The following is a 24,426-nucleotide window of genomic DNA, read 5'->3' as shown; positions in this document are numbered from 1 at the left end:
TGTAATAAGAAAAGCCAAAAAGGAGTTTGAAGAACAGCTAGCCAAAAACTCAAAAGGTAATAAACCCTAACCCTTAACCCTAACCCTTAACCCTAACCCCTAACCCTAACCCCAACCCCTAACCCTAATCCCTAACCCTAACCAACCCTAACCCTAACCCTAAACCCTAAACCCTAACCCTCACCCTAACCCTTAACCCTAACCCCTAACCCTAACCCCTCACCCCTCACCCCTAACCCTAAACCCTAACCCTGGACCCTAAACCCTAAACCCTAACCCTTAAACCCTAGACCCTAGACCCTAGCCCTAACCCTAAACCCTAACCCTAACCCTAACCTAAACCCTAACCCCTAACCCCTAACCTAAACCCTCACCCTAAACCCTCACCCTCACCCTCACCCCCACCCCAACCATACCCCTAACCCTAAACCCTAACCCCTTAACCCTAACCCCTAACCCCTAAACCCTAACCCAACCCCTAACCCCTAACCCCTACCCTAACCCTAAACCCTAACCCCTAAACCCTCACCCTAAACCCTAACCCTGGACCCTAAACCCTAACCCTAAACCCTAACCCCTTAACCCCTAACCCTAACCTCTAACCTCTACCCCAACCCTAAACCCTAACTCCTAACCCTAACCCCTAAACCCTAGACCCTTGACCCTGACCCTAACCCCTCACCCTAAACCCCTCACCCTAAACCCCTAACCCCTCACCCTAAACCCTAACCCCTAAAACCTAACCCTAACCCAAACCCTAACCCTAACTCTAACCTGACCCTGACCCTAACCCTAACCCTTAACCCTACCCCGACCCCTAACCCCTACCCTCACCCTTAACCCTGACCCTAAACCCCAACCCCAACTCTACCTAACCCTAACCCTGACCTATCCCTACCCCTACCCTCACCCCTAAACCCTAACCCAAACCCTTAACCCTAACCGAAATCCCTAACCCCTACCCCTGACCCTAAACCCTGACCCCTAAACCCCCCGATCCTGACCCTGACCCTAAACCCTAACCCAACTCTAAACCCTAAACCAACCCCAACCCTAACCCACCTACCTTAACCCTAAACCGTAAACTTAACCCATACCCCTAACCCCTCCTACAAGGGCAGTTAGTTAATTTTTTTTTTAAGGCATTGAGTCTGGCTGTTATACCACTAGCTCAAGGTGGGTGAAGTGTGTAGTGACTGTACTGAGGCACAATATTTTCCTTTTTTTCACGTTCAATATGGGGCCATGGCCCTTTCAATTTTTTTTCTAATTTTTGAGTTGTATGTTTGATCTCATTTAATAATTTCAATCCATTTTGAGTTATTTGTGAAGTGGCATCAAGGGTTTATCAAGGTATTGGGGAGGTGCTGTGCTGAATTTGCAATTCTGGTCTCCCCTTCTCTTTTTCACCCGGTGTGCCCCACTTTCTTTTTTAACTTTATATGGGTTCCCCCTTGCTGGCAATACACCTTATCCAAATTTCATGCAATTCTGTGGGGATTTGCAGGGAGGGGATAAGCGAGTTCCCTAGCTTGTGGTTTTTCTGTCATATTAGGTTGTGACTCCTATGACAGCTTGCTCACTTACCAGATCAGTGGGCATGGGTCACCAGTGTGGTTAGATGTTCTGCTGCATGTGTGTGTTCTCCTGCAGCTCTGTGCAGACGGCACAGCAGAACCACCCAATGACCACAAGATCTGTCAATGTACACACCAGGCCAGGTTTATTGTCAATGAAACACGGTACTAGTATCCTGCGGACTCTACTGGACCACTAATACATGTTTACCCGTAACAATGGACCAGCTCAGTGAACAGCAGGACTTTCGGTTTTTCCTTAGGCTAGATAAAGACACTCCCTCTGAGATACATCTTTATACCCCAATACAAACCAGTTATGTACTGCCCCCTGACATGGCTAGTTATCACCCATCACCTTGTACATGTTGGTTCGCTCAAAACATCTCTATTACATAGTGTCATCCTGACCTTATCTTTTAGGAGGGGTCAGTATGTTTCTGTTATCCTTGGGGGATGTTTTTGTACCATCCTTGATGTCAGGCTGTGTTTACATGAATACTCTGTGCCAAGCACTTCTTTAGGAATGCGTGTTGCTACAATATCAGCCCTGTACTTGCCAGATTCTGTGAGCAGGTCCTGCCTCTTGCTCACAGCTTGTCTTTGCTTTATATCAGTAAAGCTTTGACAACTACTTTAGCCCAGGCCTCATACCAGGCCTCTGATATGTCTTATGTCTCGGGCTCTTTTCTTACAATAACTGCAAATCAAAATTCTGTCATTTAGTGCTATAACAGTAAAATACAAGTTGATTGAAACATCTTAAAGCCCTTTGCATTAGATACTTCCTGTAACCTCAAAGGGCACAGCACATCCACTTTATAAGATGCCTGCATCCCCACTTAGGTAGGCTAATCTTAACATGTACCCTGGAAATGCTCTCTTAACACTTGGGGAATTGGCTAGGGTTAGCATTTGCACTGGGGATTGTCCAATCAGTGATGTTTAAATATGCTGGTTATTTGGAGTTCAGCCAGGCACACAGGGGTTCTGTGACTGAGCCTGGAGGGCAGACTGAGAAGAGTGCTGGGTTGAGAAGTTCCAGAATTGCTGTTTCCAAACCAGCTCTGAAGCCATGGATTCCCTAGGAACCTAAAGACTGTGGTTCTGCCTTTCCTATGGAAATGATGGAAACTGAGTTTGATAGCACTTTTTAAATTGGAGTGCATGAAATGCAGTGTAACTAGGAAACAGCCCTGCACATGCCTCTCAACTTGATTCAGACACATTATAATGGGGCGAGATGATAGTCTTGTCCATAAGTGATTGACATCTGAGAAATGCAGAAGATGTCTGTGTATGTATATGCTGTTGTGGTCCTGTGATTAGAAATTTTCACTAAAGAGCAAAGTGCTGTGTTTAACAAACTGACACACAAATTAAAGCCGGCCCCAAACAGATTCAAACACACTCAGACGTGAACAAATTATCTTTTATTTAGATGAGAAATACAAAGACATTTTATGTGCAAACAATAGGCTAAGCCATCTAGTTATTTGAAAGGAATTTAAGCCCAAGATAAATACAATGATTGTGGGGAGGGGAGAGGGAAGAGAAAAGGGAAAGCTAGGACACCAATAAATAAAGTAACAAATTACAAAATTTCAGTGCTGAAACTGGATCTTTCTGCCAGAGTGTCTCCATTCTTTTAAAAACTCCTACCAAAGTTACACACTGTTATTTAACTAGAATTAGCACACCTGTTCCCATAAAACTGTTTCACTCTTTTACTACCTAGTTGTCTTGTCAATTTGCACCAAAACTGTTTTCAAATAGGTATTGGCTGTTCTTATAAATAATCCAAATATCTTCTCCTCATAGGTATTATGATATTTTATTAGAATAGCCTAACATGTCTCATTAGCTATTCTTAGGTTATGGTGAAGAGGCAGCCATGCAGACATCTGGGAAAGTAGCCCTTTTTAAATGGAGAAAATTTAATCCCTTTTGTTGAACAGCTGTCAGGGTGCTGTTTTATTCCCCTGATGAATAATTTGAGAATGTCCTATTGTCACTATCCCTAACTAAAAAAGGATAGTTAAATTTAAAACCCTTCAGTTAAACAGCAGTGGGGACTCACATTGAAAAGAGACAGGTAGATGCAAGTCAAGACTTTTATCCTGTCCCTGTCCTGATGCTATTTCGGGATGGGGGGTAGAATTCCTATTTTGAGGTTCTCCTCTCTGAGGGCAGAATTTCCCCTATTTGGAACTTCCTGGATGTGGTCAGTTTTACATCCAAAAGGAAAGTTGTGTCATCTATTCTTTTAATTATGCTAATACTGCATGGACCAAGATAAAATCAGTTTGTTACTGTTTGCGTGGCAGGGATTGTCACAAGGTAGAGCCATACAGGATTAGCCTCTTAAAAAGACTATGGGAAACAACTGACTCCCAAGGCAGGCAGAGAGTTAGTAACTGGTTTCATTTAAAAAACACTAAAATGGCTGACTCTGTGATTAAATTATAAAACAAAATTATTTGAAATAAACGTACGGCGTACGTGTGTGTGTCTAAGAATAGAGAGACTTTATTTTAACCTATACTCTGGGAACATAAAACAGTCAAACAGATTTTAAAATTATTAAAAAAAAAATGACATTTTTATCTGGAGCAGATAACTTGGGCAACAAAAGTTTGTTTCAGGCTAAAAGTAAGTTAATGAAGATCAGAGTTCATAACAGTCCTTTTGCATTTTGGTTAGATATAGCAATATAACAGGCACCACCGTAATAATGAGTGAATATCTAAGTAGTAAAGGAAATGGGGAGTCATTTGCTCATGTACATTTGGTAAAATGTAAATAATTTAACAGCTCAGACTATTTAAGGCAGAGTAAATTCCCTTTGGCAAGTCTGCAGGTAGATCATAGTGTTTAATGGCATCAGGTAGAGATATGTGGAGCACTAAGCTAACTTAGAAACTTTTTCTGTAATGTTCTAAAAGCTTCTGAAGCAAAACTGTAAAATAAACTTTTCTCAACTGATTCAAAAATCTCTCTCCTCCATCCCCAATAAAAGGTCACTTTTCATCTTTAGGCATTAGCACACACATTCCTCATTTCCTCTACTACTGGGACAATCTGTATATTAGTAAGGCGTCTTAATGAGAAACAAATATTGAAAAAAGAATTAGATCACTAAAGATGTTATACATGGCTACAATAATGTATGTGTAGTAATAATTCAGCAACACTTAGATCATTGAAAGCCATCTAGGACTCTGTTGCACTAGTCCGATACAGTTAATAGTCACCACCGCCACCACCAAAAGCTGGCACTGAAACCACCTGACCAACCTGGCCATTGACCACTTTTAATTTGACTCAGTTCTGTGACAAAATCTTTTCTTCTCCCCATTGCCTGAAGGCAGAGCTACATACGTATATTGAATAATATGCTAAAATATAACTCAAGTATAGGTCTTTACAAATCAAATCTATAAACAGAGTTCAGTCATCCTGGTAGTGAACCTTCGGTAATGGACACTGCTATGGACAGAATCAGCTAGTTAAAATTTTTCCAGTTTCTCCATGCTACAGCACAGAGCAAATATTTCTCTAAGTTGATGTCCTGTTGTGTTTTCTTAGAATTTCAGGGAGGGAGTCTAAATATGAGCTGAAATCCTGTTCTGCTTCTAGATACAGAGGCAGACCTGGTTGCTCTGCTGTGTTAGCTTTCTTCTTCTACAACAAGTAACAAGAATTCAAGCCCCACCATCCAAACATTTAGGCAAAGAACACACCCAGAAGCCCAAAATATATTCTAACAACTGTTTAATCCCCAATGCCACTGTAATAGTACATGGAAAACATTCTAAACTAAATGCTTCTCAAGGAATCTGAAAAGTCAGAAAAAAAGATCATAGCAGTAAGACAGATAGAGTCCCTGTGGACTCAGTCAGGATTATTAATTCACTGACAGTCTAGTCCTTCTTTATACTTGTAGTTTGGGCAGAGGGAGGTACATCAATATATAGGTGTCCTTGGTTCTGACAGGTGAAAGAAGATATTAAGAAACAGAGATGCAGTTTTTCCATTCATCCCCCTTTTCATAGCTCCTCTGGGAGATGCCAATTATTTCCCATAGAACTTCTTGTTCAGAAGGAAGATCAGGAGGTTGACATTGACTTTTGCTCTGTCAAACAACTTCATGACAGCAACACCTTCATACTGTAGCTGCAAAAGATCCTATCAAAAAGAACATGTTGATTAGTGAGAAATCCATAGAGGCTGAACAGGAAAGGGATAATTTACAAGACACTAGTGCAAAGCAGATTTCTGAAGAATTAATATCTAGTGAGAGTTTAGGACATATAAGCCTGGGAGATTAATGCCTTAAAGACCCACTGATTTGACCTGGAAAGTATGAAAAATATTATATTAATAGACAGTTCTGATTATATTAGTTTTATGATTTTTTGTACTAATAGGAAAATTTAAATGAAAACTCTCTCTTGCTCTCACCTCTGTTTCAAATATCTAAAAAGACCACAACAATCTAAGTCTAAACAGTCATTTCCAGGCTCGTCAGTCGTGTGATTACCATACAATCTCCATAACCCTTAGATAGAGTCCTTCCGCCCCTCATTTAATCATATTTCACAGCCATAAAATATATGGCCTGATTTTCAAAGAAGTTAAGCAGCCACAGCTCCCACTGAGGTGACTTAGGCACTAAAATTTAAAGCAGAATAACAGGAAAAGCTCCCAGCTAGGGTCAAATGAAGAAGACTGAACCAGTTTCATTATCAGTGGAGGCAAGACTGCTACAATGACACCTTCCCAGTGTCATATAGCTCTGAGGAGGTAGACACTGAATGGACAGACAATAAAGCATCCCCTGTGCCAGTTTCTCTCAGTATTGAACATTTTCTGGGAGACTGATAGTGTGTGATAAGTAGGGCCCTACCAAATTCATGGTCCATTTGAGAAATGCTGGTCTCGCCTGTGAAATCTGTATAGTACGAAGACCAGATTTCACGGTCCGTGATGCATTTTTCATGGCCATGAATTTGGTAGGGCCCTAGTGATGAGGCAGGGCTTCTCTCCAGCTTGCTAAAGACAAGCTGCCGCACTCACAGTCTCCTTTAGGCAGATTTATTGCCCAAACTTTAAGCAAAGTAAACAAAACTGTTCCTCAGCTCACCTTTTACAACTTGGACCCCACCCCTTTAACTGGGAGCATCTACTATGGCATGGGAGCTGGACCTACTTCAGTCACAGGAGCCAGCCAGCCACCCTGTGACAGTACTATACTTCCTCACCTTCACTGAGGTTGAGTGGGAGCAAGGAGACTACAATGCCGTTTCTCCATCTTTCTCCAGCCCAGAGGCAAGGGAAGCCAAGAGACAGAGTCCCAAGACCACCCGAAGGCTCAGCTCAGAGGTGCTCATGACATATAACTGAATGCTCCTCATTGGCTCAGGTGACATTGGGAACTTCAATGCCACTTTTGCTGGACCTAAAGTCACTTATGGTGATTAGGTCTTTGAAATCAAGACACCCCTCAACATTGATAATGCTGGATGATTGGTATCCAACTCAGTTGATCAGATGAGACGAATGGCCTCGATGCTGCTCATCATGTTGGTCATAAAACCACCCTGTCAAGTGATTAATCGGAGCCACAGTGTCTCTCAATGCTAATGGTACTAGACGCAGGGCCAGAAGAAGCCTCCCTTACTAGTAGGGGTTTGAAATAGCTGTTCTTCTAAGAGTGAACTCACACTAATTCTGACCTTCTCCCAGAGGCACCCAAAAATGGGAGGCTGCAATGGGTATAACAGCATTGCGTGAAGCATAGTTCATAACGCCGGAGCTCTCAGTTGCCCCAGTTATGCTGTCTATTGGGCCAAAAGACACTAAGAAAAACTGCATCTTAGGACTGATGTTCAGGAAAAACAAAGCTGCTCATGAGGAGTGGGACCTACAGGGTGCCTGCACTGGCATCAACATCAATTAAAATAAAAAAGCTGACTTTAACTACACACACAAGAATACACACAAAAGGGGCAGAAAAATGAAAAAACAGTAACTGATGGGAGAAGTATTGAGGACACTGAATGAGCTCCAAACTCACTGCAACTTTCATGGTCAAAAGTAAATGAAGGGCAACTGAGACCACTGAAGACCACTAAAAGATTGTGAGTTTAGGCTAAAGAGTGAGGATCCATATGGTCAGTTATTGAAGGAGTATTTTTATAACAACAATCTATTTGCAAATTAGTATTTCCTAGAAATTATGCACAAATTTCAGTGCTTTTATATAAATCCAGATAGCTGTCACGTGGCAGGTATTACAGAAACGTAAGACTTTTCCTTGACTAAACATAGATCCGAACTTCGTAAGTTAATCCATCCTAAATTTTGGCCTTAGGTTCAAGTGAAAACAAGAAGATATTACTCACCTTGTATAGTAAATATGGTTCTTTGAGGTGTGTCCCCCTATGGGTGCATCACTGTAGGTGTGTCTGTGACCTTGCGCTGCTGATCAGAGAATTTTGATAGCAGACCATCCCACCCATGCATGCGCTGTTCCCCACCTGCCACAAGGCTAGCCAGTGTGTGTGGACAATCCCTCCTTAGTTCTCTCTCTACTGCAGAGTCAACTACTAGAACTCCGAAGTAGAGGGGAGGAGAGTGGGTCGTGAAGCACCGACAGAGGGACACATCTTGAAGAATCATCATTACTGCACAAGGTAAGTCAATCCTTTTTCTTCTTCTTTGAGTAGTGTCCCTATGGGTGCGCCACTGTAGGTAACTCCTGAGCAGTGCCCACCACTAGGAGGCTGGGACTTTGGAGTCAAATCTATTATAGAGGATAGCTCCGTGGCACCAAATCTGGCTCTGCAGCCGAGTCCTTCCCTGAGGATGGCATAATGTTCTCCAAAGGTATGTGCAGATGCCCATGTAGCTGCTCTGCAGATTTCTGATTTAGGGATACTTTTGGAGAAGGCAATGGAAGAGGAGACCGATCTTGTAGACTGCATGAGTATTGAAGATGCGTGTGCTACATTATGCATCTGGTAACAGAGCTTGACACAGTTTGAGACCCATCTGGAGAGTCTTTGAGCTGAAAGCTCTTGTTTTGTCCAAATAGAAGGCCAAGACTCTCCTCACGTTGAGCATATGGCTTCCCTATTATCCTGATGAAGTTTAGGATAAAAGGTAGGAAGTTGAATAAGCTGGTTTATATGAAAAGTGAAAGTCACCTTGGGAGTGAACTTCGGATGTGGTCGAAGTGTGACTTAGTCAGGGAAGGACACAGAAAAGCGGGGGATGCGCCATCAGAGCCACTATCTCCCCTATCCTTCTTGCGTAGGTAAAGGCGATCAGGAATGCCATCTTCATTGAAAGGTGAGTTAACGAACAAGTGGCCCTGGGTTCAAACGGCCGTCTAGTCAGTCCTTTTAACACCAGGTTGAGATCTCACTGAGTAGTGGGAAGTCTAGGTTGGGGAAAGACGTTTGCTATGCCTTTGAGAAATCTTTTCATGGTTGGATGAGAAAAGAGAAGAGTATCCTTCTATCTGTTGGTAGAAGATTGCAATTGCTGTTAGGCGAACCTTTAGTGAGCTGACAGAGACACCCAATTTCTTGAGAGTCAACAGGTAGTCCAAGACTACCAGTAGGGTGGCTGCATTTGGGAGGATGCCTTTGGGCTGACATCAGATTTGAAATCTTTTCCATTTTTGCAAGTAGGTGTGATGAGTAGTTCTTTTCTTACTGTGTAATGGCACCTCCTGTACCTCCTCAGAGAAAAATGTCTCTATGTGCTGGAACCAAGAAGGAGCCAGGCTTTGAGTCGCAGAATCCGTAGGTTGGGATGGAGGGTGTGACCCTCCATAGCAGGTATGGAGTGATTGGAAGAGTCATCAGTGGACATAGTGCCAGCTGTGACAGGTAAGGGTACAACATCTGCCTGGGCCAGGTGGGAGCAATCAGTATGATGCTTGCTTTCTCTCTTTTCACTTTCAACAAGACTTTCAGAATTAGAGGGAATGGGGGAAAAGGCATAAAGAAGACCCTTGTCGAATGGGTGGAGGAGACTGTCCCCCATGGAGTGTTGTCTGATCCCCCATATGGAGCAGTATTGATGGCATTTATTGTTCTGATAAGTAGCGAACAGATCTACTTTCGGTGTCTGCCACTGCTGGAATATGTCGTGTAGGACCATCAAATCTACTTCTCACTTATGGTTGAGTGGGAATTTGCAACTGAGGTTGTCCACCATCATGTTCAATATTTCTGCAGGGTGGCCGCTGATATTAAGACCTTGTTGGAAATGCACCAGTTCCATAGCTTCAGTGCTTCCATGCACAGGCAGTGTGATCTGGCTCCTCCCTGAGGGTTTATGTAATACATGCAGGCCACATTGTCCATCACAACTTTTGTGTGCGTGTCTTTGATCAGCGGGAGGAAATGAGCACACGTGTTTCTGACCACTCTGAGTTTAAGCAGGTTGATGTGAAGGTGCATCTCGGATGAAGACCATTTGCCCTGCACCGTGAGACCGCTGAGATGTGCGCCCCATCCTATGAAGGATGCATCAGCGGTCAGGAGTAACAATGGGGAGGCCGAACAAATGGAACTGCGGTACATACGTTCACTGGGTCTTTCCACCAACCTAAGGATTCCTTAATCTTGGTGGGCATCAATAATAATTTGTGTATGCTGTCTCTGGCCTGTAAAATGAATTGAATTAGGCTTGGAGGCATCTCATGCGTAGTCTGGCACGAGCTAGGACCGATGTGCCCGCAGCCATATGCCCTAGAAGCTGGAGGTGGTGTCTGGCCAAAATCTGGGGGCTGGATTGTATTGTCTCTACCAGTGTGGAGAGACTGAGGAATCTCTGACATGGGAGGAGTGCCTCTGAATTCTAGTCTTTGCACCGGTGTTGATGTGGATTTTTGTGCATTGATTTGTAGGCCCAGATTCTGGAACAGATTCAGTGTAGTCTGGGTGACTCACTGGGCTTTGGTGAAAGAACGTGCCCTGAGAAGGCAGTTGTCTGGGTAAGGATAAATTATGATGCTCTGAAAGCGTAAGTGGGCTGCGACTACTGAGAGAACCTTGAAAAATACCCTGAGGGCTAAAGGGGAGTACTCTGCACTGGCAGTGGTCTTGGCCTAGCGTGAATCTCAGGTAATGTCGGTGACTCGGTATGATGGAAATGTGGAAAAATGCATCTTGGAGGTTGAGGGCCGAGAACCAATTTCCTTTCTTCAGTGCTCGAAAAATCACCAATAGGGTGACCATCTTGGACTTCTGCACCTTGATATATCTGTTGAGCACTCTCGAGTCCAGCATGGGTCTCCAACCTCCTTTCTTCTTTGGAATTACAAAGTAGTGAGAATAGAAGCCTTTGCCTCTTAGATGTACGGACACAGGCTCTACGGCTCCTATGCTGAGGAGACGGTTTACCTCCTGACATAGCAGACTCTTGTGAGAAAGGTCCCTGAAGAGGGATGGGGAAGAGTGTTTGGGAGGGAGGAGAAATGGATGGCATAACCATCCCAAATGATCTGCAGCACCCACTTGTCGGAGGCTATCTGTTCCCAGGTGCTGTTGAAAGGGATAAGATAGTCGCCGAAGGGATGGGTGGGGTTTTACAGCATGAGGTGGTGAGAATGTTCTGCAGGTACCTTGACCAACCCGTCAAAATTGCCGTTTCAAAGTGGACGGCTGAAAGAAAGTTGATTCCTGGAAAAAATCATGGAGCAAGTCCTCAAGGAATCAATTCTGAAGCTCTTAGAGGAGAGGAAAGTGATCAGGAACAGTCAGCATGGATTCACCAAGGGCAAGTCATGCCTGACTAACCTAATTGCTTTCTATGAGGCGATAACTGGGTCTGTGGATGAGGGGAAAGCAGTGGATGTGTTATTCCTTGACTTTAGCAAAGCTTTTGATACGGTCTCCCACAGTATTCTTGCCAGCAAGTTAAAGAAGTATGGGCTGGATGAATGGACTATAAGGTGGATAGAAAGCTGGCTAGATCGTCGGGCTCAACGGGTAGTGATCAATGGCTCCATGTCTAGTTGGCAGCCGGTTTCAAGCGGAGTGCCCCAAGGGTCGGTCCTGGGGCCGGTTTTGTTCAATATCTTCATTAATGATCTGGAGGATGGAGTGGACTGCACTCTCAGCAAGTTTGCAGATGACACTAAACTGGGAGGAGTGGTAGTTACGCTGGAGGGTAGGGATAGGATACAGAGGGACCTAGACAAATTAGAGGATTGGGCCAAAAGAAATCTGATGAGGTTCAACAAGGACAAGTGCAGAGTCCTGCACTTAGGATGGAAGAATCCTATTCACTGTTACAGACTAGGGACCAAATGGCTAGGCAGCAGTTCTGCAGAAAAGGATCCAGGGGTTATGGTGGACGAGAAGCTGGATATGAGTCAACAGTGTGCCCTTGTTGCCAAGAAGGCTAACGGCATTTTGGGCTGTATAAGTAGGGGCATTGCCAGCAGATCGAGGGACGTGATCGTTCCCCTCTATTCAACATTGGTGAGGCCTCATCTGGAGTACTGTGTCCAGTTTTGGGCCCCACACTACAAGAAGGATGTGGAAAAATTGGAAAGAGTCCAGCGGAGGGCAACAAAAATGATTAGGGGGCTGGAGCACATGACTTATGAGGAGAGGCTGAGGGAACTGGGATTGTTTAGTCTGCAGAAGAGAAGAATGAGGGGGGATTTGATAGCTGCTTTCAACTACCTGAAAGGGGGTTCCAAAGAGGATGGATCTAGACTGTTCTCAGTGGTACCAGATGACAGAACAAGGAGTAATGGTCTCAAGTTGCAGTGGGGGAGGTTTAGGTTGGATATTAGGAAAACTTTTTCACTAGGAGGGTGGTGAAGCACTGGAATGGGTTACCTAGGGAGGTGGTGGAATCTCCTTCCTTAGAGATTTTTAAGGTCAGGCTTGACAAAGCCCTGGCTGGGATAATTTAGTTGGGAATTGGTCCTGCTTTGAGCCGGGAGTTGAACTAGATGACCTCCTGAGGTCCCTTCCAACCCTGATATTCTATGATTCTATGATATCTCCAATACTTTCACCTGGGGAACCTAGGCTTCTTCCTCTGCGTCTCGTAAGATCTCTGTGACGAGAACTGATATTTGTATTGTGATGAGCAGGGCTTAAATGGTGGCTGAAGACTGTACTTTCTTTTGTAGGCAGGAGTATAGATCCCAAGGGACCAAAGAGATGTCCTAGAATCCTTCAATGTGTGAATAGATGCATCAGTCTTCTCAGCAAATAACTTTGTCCCTTCAAAAGGAAGGTCTTCCACCATAGTTTTGACCTCTTTAAGGAAGCCAGCTAAGTGAAGCCATGGAGCCCGTCTCATCACAATGGCTGTGGAAATCAAGCGTGCCGCCATGTCATCTGCACTAGATGCAGCTTGGAGAGACGTTTTTGCCACCAGTTAGCCCTTGTTGACTATGGCCTTGAATTGTTCCTTGTGAGAATCAGGCAGTTGCTCAATAAAGGAACCAAGTTTCATGTAATTTTTGGTAGTCATATTCTGCAAACAAGACTTGGTTGTTTGCTACACGGAACTGGAGGGTAGCTGATGAATATGCTTTCCTGCTGAACAGATCCAAACATGTTCAGTCCCGGTCATAAGGGGTGGATCTGAACTGGTGCTGGTGGCCCTTAGAGTTAACTGTGTCCACAATGATAGAATTGGGAGACAGGTGGGAAAAGAGAAATTCCAGTCTAGGGCTCTGGGTGAACTTGGTACCAGGGACCCAGTACTGAGAAGAGGCGAGTCTGGTGCATTGGATACCGAAAGATCCATCACTCACCGGAAATCTGGCAGTGCAGATGGCATCAGTACTGGCAGCGGCTGTCGGTGATGAGAGGCTTGCATTGAATGAGTCAGACATGCGGACCTGGCCATGAGGTCTGTTGCGGTGCCAATGTCCATACCGACGGAGCTTTCCCTGGGGCGGATCTTCTATGTTTTTCACACCCCCGCAGTACTGGTGCTTCTTTGCGTGTGCCCTTCGGGTCTTTGGGTAGTCTGACTTGCTCTGTTAGTTTGGTACAGTGTGCGCCCTGGGTACCAGTTTTAGACCGCTTCGGTGCCATCAGTACTGATGATACTGATGGAGCCGGAGATTTTGGCTTGAACTGGGCTTGCTAAATGGACTCACAGACCTTTTCTAAGACGCCTTGTGTGAGTGGCTCGTCTCTCTGGGCTCACCTCCCTTTGAAGTAGAGGGTTGCGGCAAGAGCTCCCCCTGGGACTCCAGGGGTTGAAGGGCCGATTCCATGAGCAGTAATTTGAGAGTTAGTCTACACTACCATGCTACATAGGTGCAGCTGCATCAGCGCATCTGGTGAAGATGCGCTATGCTGACGGAAGAGTGCTCTCCCATCGGCATAATTACTCCACCTCAATGAGATGTGGAAGCTATGACGTCAGGAGAACGTCTCCTGCTGACTTAGCGCTGGTGTGGACATTCTTGCTAACAGAATGTTGGGAATCATTAGGAAAGGGATAGATAATAAGACAGAAAATATCATATTGCCTCTATATAAATCCACGGTACGCCCACATCTTGAATACTGCGTGCAGATGTGGTCGCCCCACCTCAAAAAAGATATATTGGAATTAGAAAAGGTTCAGAAAAGGGCAACAAAAATGAATAGAGGTATGGAACGGCTTCCATATGAGGAGAGATTAATAAGACTGGAACTCTTCAGCTTGGAAAAGGGACAACTATGGTGGGATATAATAGAGGTCTATAAAATCATGACAGGTGTGGAGAAAGTAAATAAGGACGTGTTATTTACTGCTTCTCAGAACACAAGAACTAGGGATCACCAAATGATTTTTAACCAGGGCTTTGGAGCGGAGCCTGGAGCTGGAGCGCGGACCAGTAGGTTTTTGCCTGCAGCTGGAGCGGAGCAATTAAAAAATTTGATTGCTCCAAAACCCTGTTTTTAACAGGCAGCAGGTTTAAAACAAACAAAGGAAGTATTTCTTCACACAGTGCACAATGAACCTGTGGAACTCTTTGCCAGAGGATGTTGTGAGGGCCAAGACTATAACAGTGTTAAAAAAAGAACTAGATAAATTCATGGAGGATAGGTCTGTGATGTCACACCCATATTCTTTATAAAAATATGGTTGTAATATGAATATGGCATAAATAAGATATGTTTTATGCAAGATGGGTCATGTGAGGTATCATTGGAAAGATTATGATTTGCTGAATGTGGTTATCCCATTTGTATGCATGTGTCAGTTCTGTATCTGAAGTTAGGAATATTGATTATCTAACAATTACAACTGTGTGTGTACTTGGGGAACATCCACCAGACAGTATGCATTCAGCCTGAATGGGCCATTAGGAAAGACAATAGAATGGGTCTTTGAAGATGCTGATCTCTCATCTTCCTGGAGGTCCTTCCTGTGGACGTTACAAATAAACTTTGTCTCATGGTGGCTTTAACACTGCAAGGTCATGTGATAATGTCACCTGGTACAGAGTACCACCTTGGACACTGTTGGTACTTTTCCACTGGAATCAAAGGATTCCTGCCTTATGTAAATCCTATTTAAGACTGGGAAGTGAGTTAATCTGGGCTCTTCTCCATTGCCTCCCCACCCAAGAAGAAAGACTGCTGAAAGCACCTGAAGAAACAAAGGCGCTAAGCTGGGGAAAGGCAAGGGCTGAGTCCAGGCAGAGACAGGGGTCTAGTCTGTGAAGAGAAATAACTGGAACTCTAAGCTGCAGAAACTCTGCAACCTGCCTAAAACAACATTTAGGCTGAGAAATTACTATTTGTAACCTGTTTCTTTAGTGAATTAAGTTTAGGCTGCGTGCTTTGTTTTATTTGCTCAGTAATCTGCTTTGTTCTGTTTACTATCCCTTATAATCACTTAAAATTTACCTTTTGTAGTTAATAAACTTATTTTTTGTTTATTCCAAAACCCAGTTTGTGCAATTCATAACTGGTGGGGCAAGGAGCTGTACATATCTCCCTCCACATTGAGGGAGGGGAGTGATTTTTATGAGCTTATGCTATATAGATCTCTGTACAGCACAGGACAATAGAATTTTGGGTTTACACTCCAAAGGGTTGTGTGCACAGGAGAGCTGGGCATTCCCCTAGCTGAGACCTCCCACAGACAGCTAATTGCAGACTCTGTGTGATTCTACAGTTGGGTGTGTCCCTGCCTGTGTGTGTGCTGGAAAGGGGCTTGAGAGCCTGTTATAGCAGCACAGAGTAAGGGAAACCCAGGCTGATAGGACGGGTGGGCTCAGTGGGATCCCAGCACATCTGGTGGCAACCCAAAAGGGGGGTCCAACCCATCACAAGGTCCATAAATGGTGTCCCTAGCCTCAGTTTTGCCAAAAGCTGGGAATGGGCAACAGGGGATGGATCACTTGATGATTACCTGTTCTGTTAATTCTCTCTGAAGCATAATGAATACAAATATTTATTTATGAAATCTTAGATTAACAGAAAGTGACTACGAGAAGTCTACACGAAAGGTTTTGGTGGCCACAGGCAGTCTACATAGGTTGTACACCACAGGTTTTCAGCATTAAATAGGAGGATCCTTACCTGATAATGTAACATGAATGTTTCCATCTGAACGCCCATGAATTTTGCTTTGACCTCAAAGTCTCCTACTTCCTCTGTTGGGTTGATTTCAAATATCACATTTTTAAACCTATGAAGGTTGGCAAATAAAAATAAATTTATTATTTAACATACAATTTCTAATGAAGAATAGGTAGTGGAGGACAATATTAACACAGGATACTTGCAATACAAGTAGTGTGAATAAGGAATCTCAAACTCAGCAGAGAGCAAGAGACAAAGGCAGAGCAGTAGGCAGTGGTACAATGTACAGCTCTCAGCAAGCCAGCTTCCTGCTGAGGTGAGGTAGGCTGCCTCATTGAGAGGAAGCCTCATAGATTCTAAGGCCAGAAGGGGCCATTGGGACCATCTGGTTTGACCTCCTGAATAGCACAGGCCATATAATGTCCTTGAAATAATTCCTTTTTGAACGAAAGTAGATCTTTTGGAAAAACATCCAATCTGGATTTAAAAATTGCCAACGATGGAGAATCCACCACAAGCCTTGGTAAATCATTTCAATGGTTAACTACCCTCACTACAAAACATTTACACTTTATTTCTAGTCTGAATTTGTCTAGCTTCAGCTTACACCCTTGGATCTTGTCATACCTTAGACTGCTGGACCAAAGAGCCTACTGTCAAATATTTATTCCCAATGTAGATACTTACAGGCTGAGCTGTAACCTTGTAACCTTCCCTTTGTTAAGCTAAATAGATTGATCTTCTTGAGTCTGTCACTATATAAGGCATATTTTCCAATCCTTTAACTATTCTCATAGCTCTTCTCTGGACCCTCTCCAATTTAGCAATCTCTTTCTTGAACTGTGGACTCTGGAACTAGACACAGTACTCTAGCAGCGGTTGCACCAGTGCTAAATACAGAGGTAACATAACCTCTTTACTCCTACTTGAGATTTCTCCTGTTTATGCATCTAAGGGTTGCGTTGCTCTTTGGACCACTGTGTTGCACTGGGAGCTCATGCTCAGCTGATTATTCATCATGACCCCAAGTCTTTTTCAGAGTCACTGATTCCCAGGATCATGCCCCCTGTTCTGTAAGTATGGCCTACATTTTTTTTCTTAACTTAACATTCAGCTATATTAAAACACATACTGTTTGCTAATGTCCAGCTTACCAAGTGATCCTGATCACTTTGAATCAGTGACCTGTCCTCTTCATTGTTCACCACGATCTCAATATTTGTGTCATCTGCAAACTATATCAGTGATGATTTTGTTTTCTTCCAGGCCACTGATAAAAATGTTAAATAGCATAGGACCACAAAATGATCTCTCACACGCCACTAGAAACAGACCCACTTAAAGATGATTCCCCATTTACAGTTACATTTTGAGAGCTATTAAGGGCTCAGGAGTGACCTCTGTGAGTAAGCCAAGACTGTATTTAGGTGGCTAAGGAGGTGGTGTTTTCCTGGGAGGCAATGAAATTTTGGGGGACATAGGCCCTGTTTGACCCTAATCCAACTTTGATGAGGAAGGTTTTGTAATCTGATTGTGGTAGACGCAGATAGATGGCTCTGGGGGCTGAGGGGAGAGGTGGAGGACCATGAGGGGGAATTTCCAAAAAACAGATCTTATCAGACAATCTTGGTTGCTGTTTTTCATAGAACTGAGAAATGGAAACACCAGATTCGGTTATCTAATCTGTTCTTTCCCCAACACCAGTCAGTGAAGGGTTGGTTCCCTTCAGCATATTTTCTGGTGTATTGTCCAATTTTGTTTTCATTTCCCAGAAAAAAAAATCTTTATGTTAAAGTTAAGGTTGGAAATATCCATTAAAATCCCATATTAGAATGCTGCAGTTTTAAAAGAAATCAAAGTATGTGAAAGTTAAGTTCATTTGGAATGAAAGTTCCAGAAAACATTTACTCTGACTCTGTATCCCCACACACTATGCACCTTTGGATAGATCACACATAGCACAGAAACCTTAGAAACTTTTTAAATGTAATAAAAACATAATATGTTCTACGTATCTGCTGGATCCCATATTTGTTCCATGTGAAAGTAGTAAGAATTGCGCTGTATTAATGAATAGGATACTCTGGCATACACTAACAACATGCAGTGTGGATAGCATAAAATTGCACATATGGGGTTGTAAGACGTTTGACAGTGGACAGTTCTTTAATTTATCAGAAAAAGGCATAATGAGACCCAATGGTTGGAAGATGAAGATAGATAAACTCAGACTAGAAATAAAGTGATAGTTTTTAACAGTGCAGTAATTAATCATAGGAAAAACTTAACTGGGGACGAGATGGATTCTCCATCACTTGGAAGTCTTTAAAGGATGTCTTTCTAAAAGACATGCTCTAGCTCAACCAAAAGTGATGGGCTTGATGCAAAAATTGCTGACTCTTTGACCTGTGCTATGCAGGAGGAAAGACTATATGCTCATATTGGTCTTTCGGCCTTAAAAATCTATGAATCTACAAACACTACACAGCTCCAGGAGCTCAACCAGACATCAGTTTGTCATTATTTCAGACTAGTCTCTACAGAACAGTTTTGGTGACTGATGGAACCCACTGATGAAACTCACTGGCTGAGAGATGGAATTTTGTTCCTCTACACCAGTGATTCTCAACCTATTTATCATTGTGAGCTTCATATGCAGCTCTCTGTGTATTATGGGGGCTACATCCATAACATGACTCTGAAGATGTCACATGGGCCGCAGCTGTGTGCTGATTGGGCTGCAAGCGGCCTGCAGGCAGAGAACCACTGCTCTACACTGAAGCCCTGGAAAAGGAGTTTTACAAGCAGAAGATGACGGAGTTAGGAACACTTGTTTCCCTATTCCCAGCTAAGGTAAAGATCTTTGGACTTCAGGCTTAAAGGTTAAAAGAATACTCACTGGTTTACTTGCAGGTCTTCAATCTCCAACAGGACTCCCTTCTCATGGAGTCGAGCTGCCGTATATTTCAGAGAAATCTTTTTACTCTTTTTGCCTTTCATCTCTCGTGGCTTCTTAGAGACTCTGAGAAAAACAAATAATGAAGTTAGCTGAATGAGGCAATAAGAGTGAGTTCAAACAATGATAGAATTTGATCTGATCTGGGTGGATGGCAGGAAATGAGTAATAAACTGGTATTGTCTAACAAATAGTTGTTATAAATACAGAATATTCACACATTTTAAGTTATTTAAGCCAGAGTCCATATGTTTATGGTCTATTTATATATGTGTGGGCACATACACATGTATATATACTGCACCCATTACAATTTACTCTGACCTCTTGCACAACAGAGGCTGCAGAACCTCACCCAGTAATTCCTGTAGCAACCCCAATACTTTATGGTTGAAAAACAGCATATCTTTCAGAAAGATATCCAATTTTGATTTAAAGATTTCAAGGGACAGTGAAATTACAACATTCTTTGGTAAGCTGTTCCAATGATTAATCAACCTCATTGTTAAAAATCTGGAAAGAACTATTTCTGTTCATTGCTCTCTGGGGACCCAGAAGCAGTAAAGCGTTCAGAAGGAACCCAAAATTATGAATTTAGTCTGCAGAAGAGAAGAATGAGGGGGGATTTGATAGCTGCTTTCAACTACCTGAAAGGGGGTTCTAAATAGGATGGATCTAGACCAATGTTTCCCAAACCTGGGACGCTGCTTGTGTAGGGAAAGCCCCTGGCGGGCCGGGCCGGTTTGTTTACCTGCCGCGTCCGCAGGTCCGGCCGATCGCGGCTCCCACTGGCTGCGGTTCACTGCTCCAGGCCAATGAGAGCTGCTGGAAGCAGCGTGAGCTGAGCGACGTACTGGCTGCCACTTCCAGCAGCTCCCATTGGCCTGGAGCAGTGAACCGCGGCCAGTGGGAGCCGCGATCGGCCGGACCTGCGGATGCGGCAGGTAAACAAACCGGCCCGGCCCGCCAGGGGCTTTCCCTACACAAGCGGCATCCCAAGTTTGGGAAATACTGATCTAGACTGTTCTCAGTGGTACCAGATGACAGAACAAGGAGTGATGGTCTCAAGTTGCCTGGGGGAGGTTTAGGTTGGATATTAGGAAAAACTTTTTCACTAGGAGGGTGGTGAAGCACTGGAATGGGTTATCTAGGGAGGTGGTGGAATCTCCTTCCTTAGAGGTTTTTAAGGTCAGGCTTGACAAAGCCCTGGCTGGAATGATTTAGTTGGGGATTGGTCCTGCTTTGAGCAGGGGGTTGGACTGGATGACCTCCTGAGGTCCCTTCCAACCCTGATATTCTATGATTCTATGAATTACCTCAACTATCAGAGGGTAGACCACAAGATACTGCCAGTTCATCTCAGAGACCTGACAGGAGTAAGTGGCAGTGAACTGATGCTTAGAGGCTCCTGCCCAGTGTGCTGGGCTCTGTACAAGCATAATAAAAACACAGTTCTTGCCCTGACCACTTACAACCTACGTATAAGATGAGACACAACAAACAGATAGGGGGAGCATAAGGTAACAGAAAGACCAAGTTCCATAAGGCTGCAAGTTGAAGCTAGACAAATTCAGAATGGAAATAAGTTGTAAACTTTAAATGGTGAGAGTAATTAACGATTGAAATTTCCAGGTGACGGATTCTGCATCACTGACAATTTTTTAATCAAGATTGATTTTTTTTTTAAAAAAGATCTGCTCTAGGAATTATTTTGGGGATGTTCTACAGCCTGGGCTATAAAGAAGGTCAAATTAGATGGTCATAATGGTTCATTCTGGCCTTGGAATCTATGAAACTGGTATAAATATTTGAAGTAGAGAGAACAACCCACTTTATCATGTGTTCCTGCACTTTACCTTCCTGGGGATCCCCACTCACAGTGCATCACAAAAGTTACATTCTTCCAAGACCTCCTTTTTAGACCCAACCATATTCCTCCATCTCTTCAGTCCACCTGCTGTCACCTAGCCATTTCCCTCCCTCCCTTCTATACGTTTTGCCCTCTTACATGACCCAGTTACTCTCCTCCATCCCAGACCTTCCTACCATCACTCAGTTCTCTCTCCAGGGCTTACATTGATTTTGTTTCATGCCTAAGACCCTCACTCAGAAAATGACTCTCCCAGGGAGTCCAATCGAGAAGCTTTGAGGTGGTGGCATGACTCTTCTCAGCTGTAGTCTATGCATTCCTTTCCCAAAAACCCAGCGCTGCTCTGAGGTACTCACTTGCCCTTGCTGGCCAAGTTATCCAAGCAGGTTTTGATATAGCTTTTATAATAATCCACCTGTTCCTCATAAAAAGTGGCTTTGGAGTTCAGCGCACTGTAAGTTTGCTGCAGCTTCACCAGCTCTGCCTTTCTCCTCTGACGGTATCTGCGCTGGTTCCGGATGTCCTAGATAAGGATGGTAGATGTGTGAAGCTTTACCATTGAGTCATTGCTGGGTGCTTCCTTTATCAAGCCAGTGTACAATATTAAGAGAGTCCATTTGGAACACACATTTCCAAGTTTAATACCGACATTAATTAGCCCTTTCACAGACTTTCTAACCAAATATCAGAGGCGTAGCGAGCGCCCTCCGTACCCTCCGACCGGAGCGGGCCCCGCAAGGAAGGGGGCCCCTAAAAGTGGCAAAATAAATACCGCATTCCAGTTTCTGCATTGTAAGGGGCCCCGCCCGGACATATGTTCGGAGGGGGCCACGTTCTTTGTTGCTACGGCCCTGCCAAATATATCCTTATAGACAGAAACCAAATGTCCTGAAATGTCCTGAACAATTTTTCATTTCTTCCCTTGTTAATCTTTTATTTTTAGAAAGAAATGTTATTTTGATTATTATGAACAAATGAAAATGTCTAGTTTCCAGATTAGCTTCCATTATTATTTTGGATAATTAGGAATCACTTAAGGGTTTATTCTTACCTGATCTCTAAAGGAGACAATTTATTTTATTTATGTATTTATATACCGTTCTGATGCATTAATTTTGGTAAATATTTGATGTCAGATAATGGTCATCACTGTAAGAATGGATGAAACATGTGACAGAAGCTATGATTTTTTTTATTTCTCCCTTTCTCCTCTACTGAGGATTGTTTACTGAGGATGCCTTTGTAAGAGTATTATGAATGTTTATTTTGTACTTACATGTAAAATAAGGTTTCTTTACAAGAGTAATCTTTGTAAAGAAAGTATTTTAGAATATGTCAATTTAAAAAGAAATAATTTTAGAATAAGTGAATTTAAATTTAAAAAGGAGGGAACAAAGAGGTCAAGTTGATGCATTAGGGTTTCAAGTTAAAAAGAGGAAAATTAATGTTACACTTACTGACTGATTCTCAGGAATTTTTCCCTAAGAAAATAAAAATACTCTTCCTCACAGTCAATGAGGTCCATCATCAACAAAGTGTTTATGAGAAAAGTGAATTCTTGCATGTATATGAAGGGCTGGAGATTAGCAGAGCATGTGTTACTCATCTCTCTCAGAGGCAGCTGTCACTATTACTTAATATACCTTGGAAAATTCCTGCCATCTGCACTATTGCAACTTCAATAAGAGTAACAAATGACGAGGCCATAATTTGAAACACCCAACGAACCACCAGTGACCTCCTGTCAGAATACCTTGGCAATATCATTGATTAGCTCCTGGTATTTATTCTTTGGGTTCACGGTTCCCAGCTCTGACAACTTCTTCAAGCCTATCTTGATTTTCTCCTTCTTTTCTTGAAGATTCAAGTTGCTGTCCTCTTTTACAGATTTAGATTTTTTCATCTTGTCAGGGGTTTTGGCATCACGAATGGCCCGTCTCTGCATAGCTCTCTGATGCTCTGCTTCCTAGGAGAGAAGAGAATTACAAGTTGGGTGGATAGATTTTAAGGCTATATGTAAGGTTAAGATTCTGTCAGGGGTATTTTTAGTAAAAGTCAGGGACAGGTTGCAGGCAATAAACAAAAACTCATGGAAGCCCATAATCTGTCCCTGATTTTTACTAAAAATACCCTGGGAGGGGGACAAAGAGCTTTGCCAGGGCTTGCACCTGCTCCAGAGACAGGGGCTGACCGCTGCTGCTCCTGCCCCAGGGGGACTGATCCAATCCCAGCCACTATTCTGGCAGCTGCTGTTCTGGCAGCCCTGAGGCTGATCGCTAGTCAGTCAGCTGTTCCGGCAGCCCTGGGGCTGACTGCCCATCGGTCAGCTGCTCCGCGGCCCTGAGGCTGGCTGCTGATCAGCTGTTCCGGCGGCCCCATCCCCAGAGCTGACTATCAGTCAGCTGTTCCAGTGACTGGCCCTGGGACTGGCGGCCAGTCAGCTGTTCTGGCAGCCCTGGGGCTGAAAAGCTGCTCCAGCCCTGCCCCAGAAGTTGTCACAAAGATCCTGGAAAGTCATGGAATCTGTGACCTCCGTGACAGAATTGTATCCTTAGCTATAAGGGAAAATCATCATCATCTAGTCTAACCTCCAACATAACTAAAGCCACAACATTTCACTCAGTGATTCCTGCACTGAATACAGTAATTAGTTGTTGAACTAAACAATACCTAGTAGACTCATTCACACCCTAGTACCAGCACTGGCCTATCTGAAATCTGCTTTTTACATCATCCCCCTATATATATGGCTTCCAACAATCCAATCATCACAAGAGTAAAAATCAAATACACCATATATCCATAAGAACGGCCATACTGGATCAGACCAAAGGTCCATCAAGCCTAGTATCCTGTCCTCTGACAGTGGCCAATGGCAGGTGCCCCAAAGGGAATGAACAGACAGGTTATCATCAAGTGATCCATGCCCTGTCACGCAATCCCAGCTTCTGGCAAACAGAGGCTAGGAACATCATTCCTGCCCAGCCTGGCTAATAGCCATTGATGGACCTATCCTCCATGAATCTATCTAGCTCCCTTTTGAACCCCGCTATAGTATTGGCCTTCACAACACCCTCTGGCAAGGAGTTCCAGAGGTTGACAGTGCGTTGCATGAAAAAATACTTTCTTGTGTTTGTTTTAAACCTGCTACCTATTCATTTCATTTGGTGGCCCATTGTTCTTGTATTATGAGGAGGAGTAAATAACACTTCCTTATTTACTTTCTCTATACCACTCATGATTTTATAGACCTTTATCATATCCCTCCTTGGTTGCCTCTTTTCCAAGCTGAAAAGTCCCAGTCTTATTAATCTCTCTTCATACGGAAGCCGTTCTTTACCCCTAATCATTTTTGTTGCCCTTTTCTGAACCTTTTCCAATTCCAATATATCTTTTTTGAGATGGGGTGACCACATCTGCACGCAGTATTCAAGGTGTGGG

General features: G+C 43.5%; 1 protein-coding gene across 1 annotated transcript in view; it reads right to left on the bottom strand.

Annotated features, from left to right (window-relative positions):
* Positions 1–2,995: 2,995 nt before the first annotated feature.
* The window catches only part of IQGAP1 (IQ motif containing GTPase activating protein 1), a 156,281-nt gene continuing 134,850 nt past the window's right edge, over positions 2,996–24,426 (bottom strand). The window contains exons 32-36 of the mRNA XM_026648480.1: positions 22,739–22,951; positions 21,342–21,508; positions 19,059–19,181; positions 16,157–16,265; positions 2,996–5,765 (exon numbers count right to left, since the gene is read on the bottom strand). Coding sequence (XP_026504265.1) covers positions 5,652–5,765; positions 16,157–16,265; positions 19,059–19,181; positions 21,342–21,508; positions 22,739–22,951 — 726 coding nt within the window. The 3' untranslated portion in view covers positions 2,996–5,651. The remainder of the gene's footprint in view (positions 5,766–16,156; positions 16,266–19,058; positions 19,182–21,341; positions 21,509–22,738; positions 22,952–24,426) is intronic.

The sequence above is a fragment of the Terrapene carolina genome, unplaced genomic scaffold (genome assembly GCF_002925995.2).
Source record: "Terrapene carolina triunguis isolate 2854851 unplaced genomic scaffold, T_m_triunguis-2.0 Scaffold67, whole genome shotgun sequence".
Lineage (NCBI taxonomy): Eukaryota > Metazoa > Chordata > Testudines > Emydidae > Terrapene > Terrapene triunguis.
Note: the sequence above shows the minus strand (reverse complement) of the source record. Positions and strands in the feature narration are given on the sequence as shown.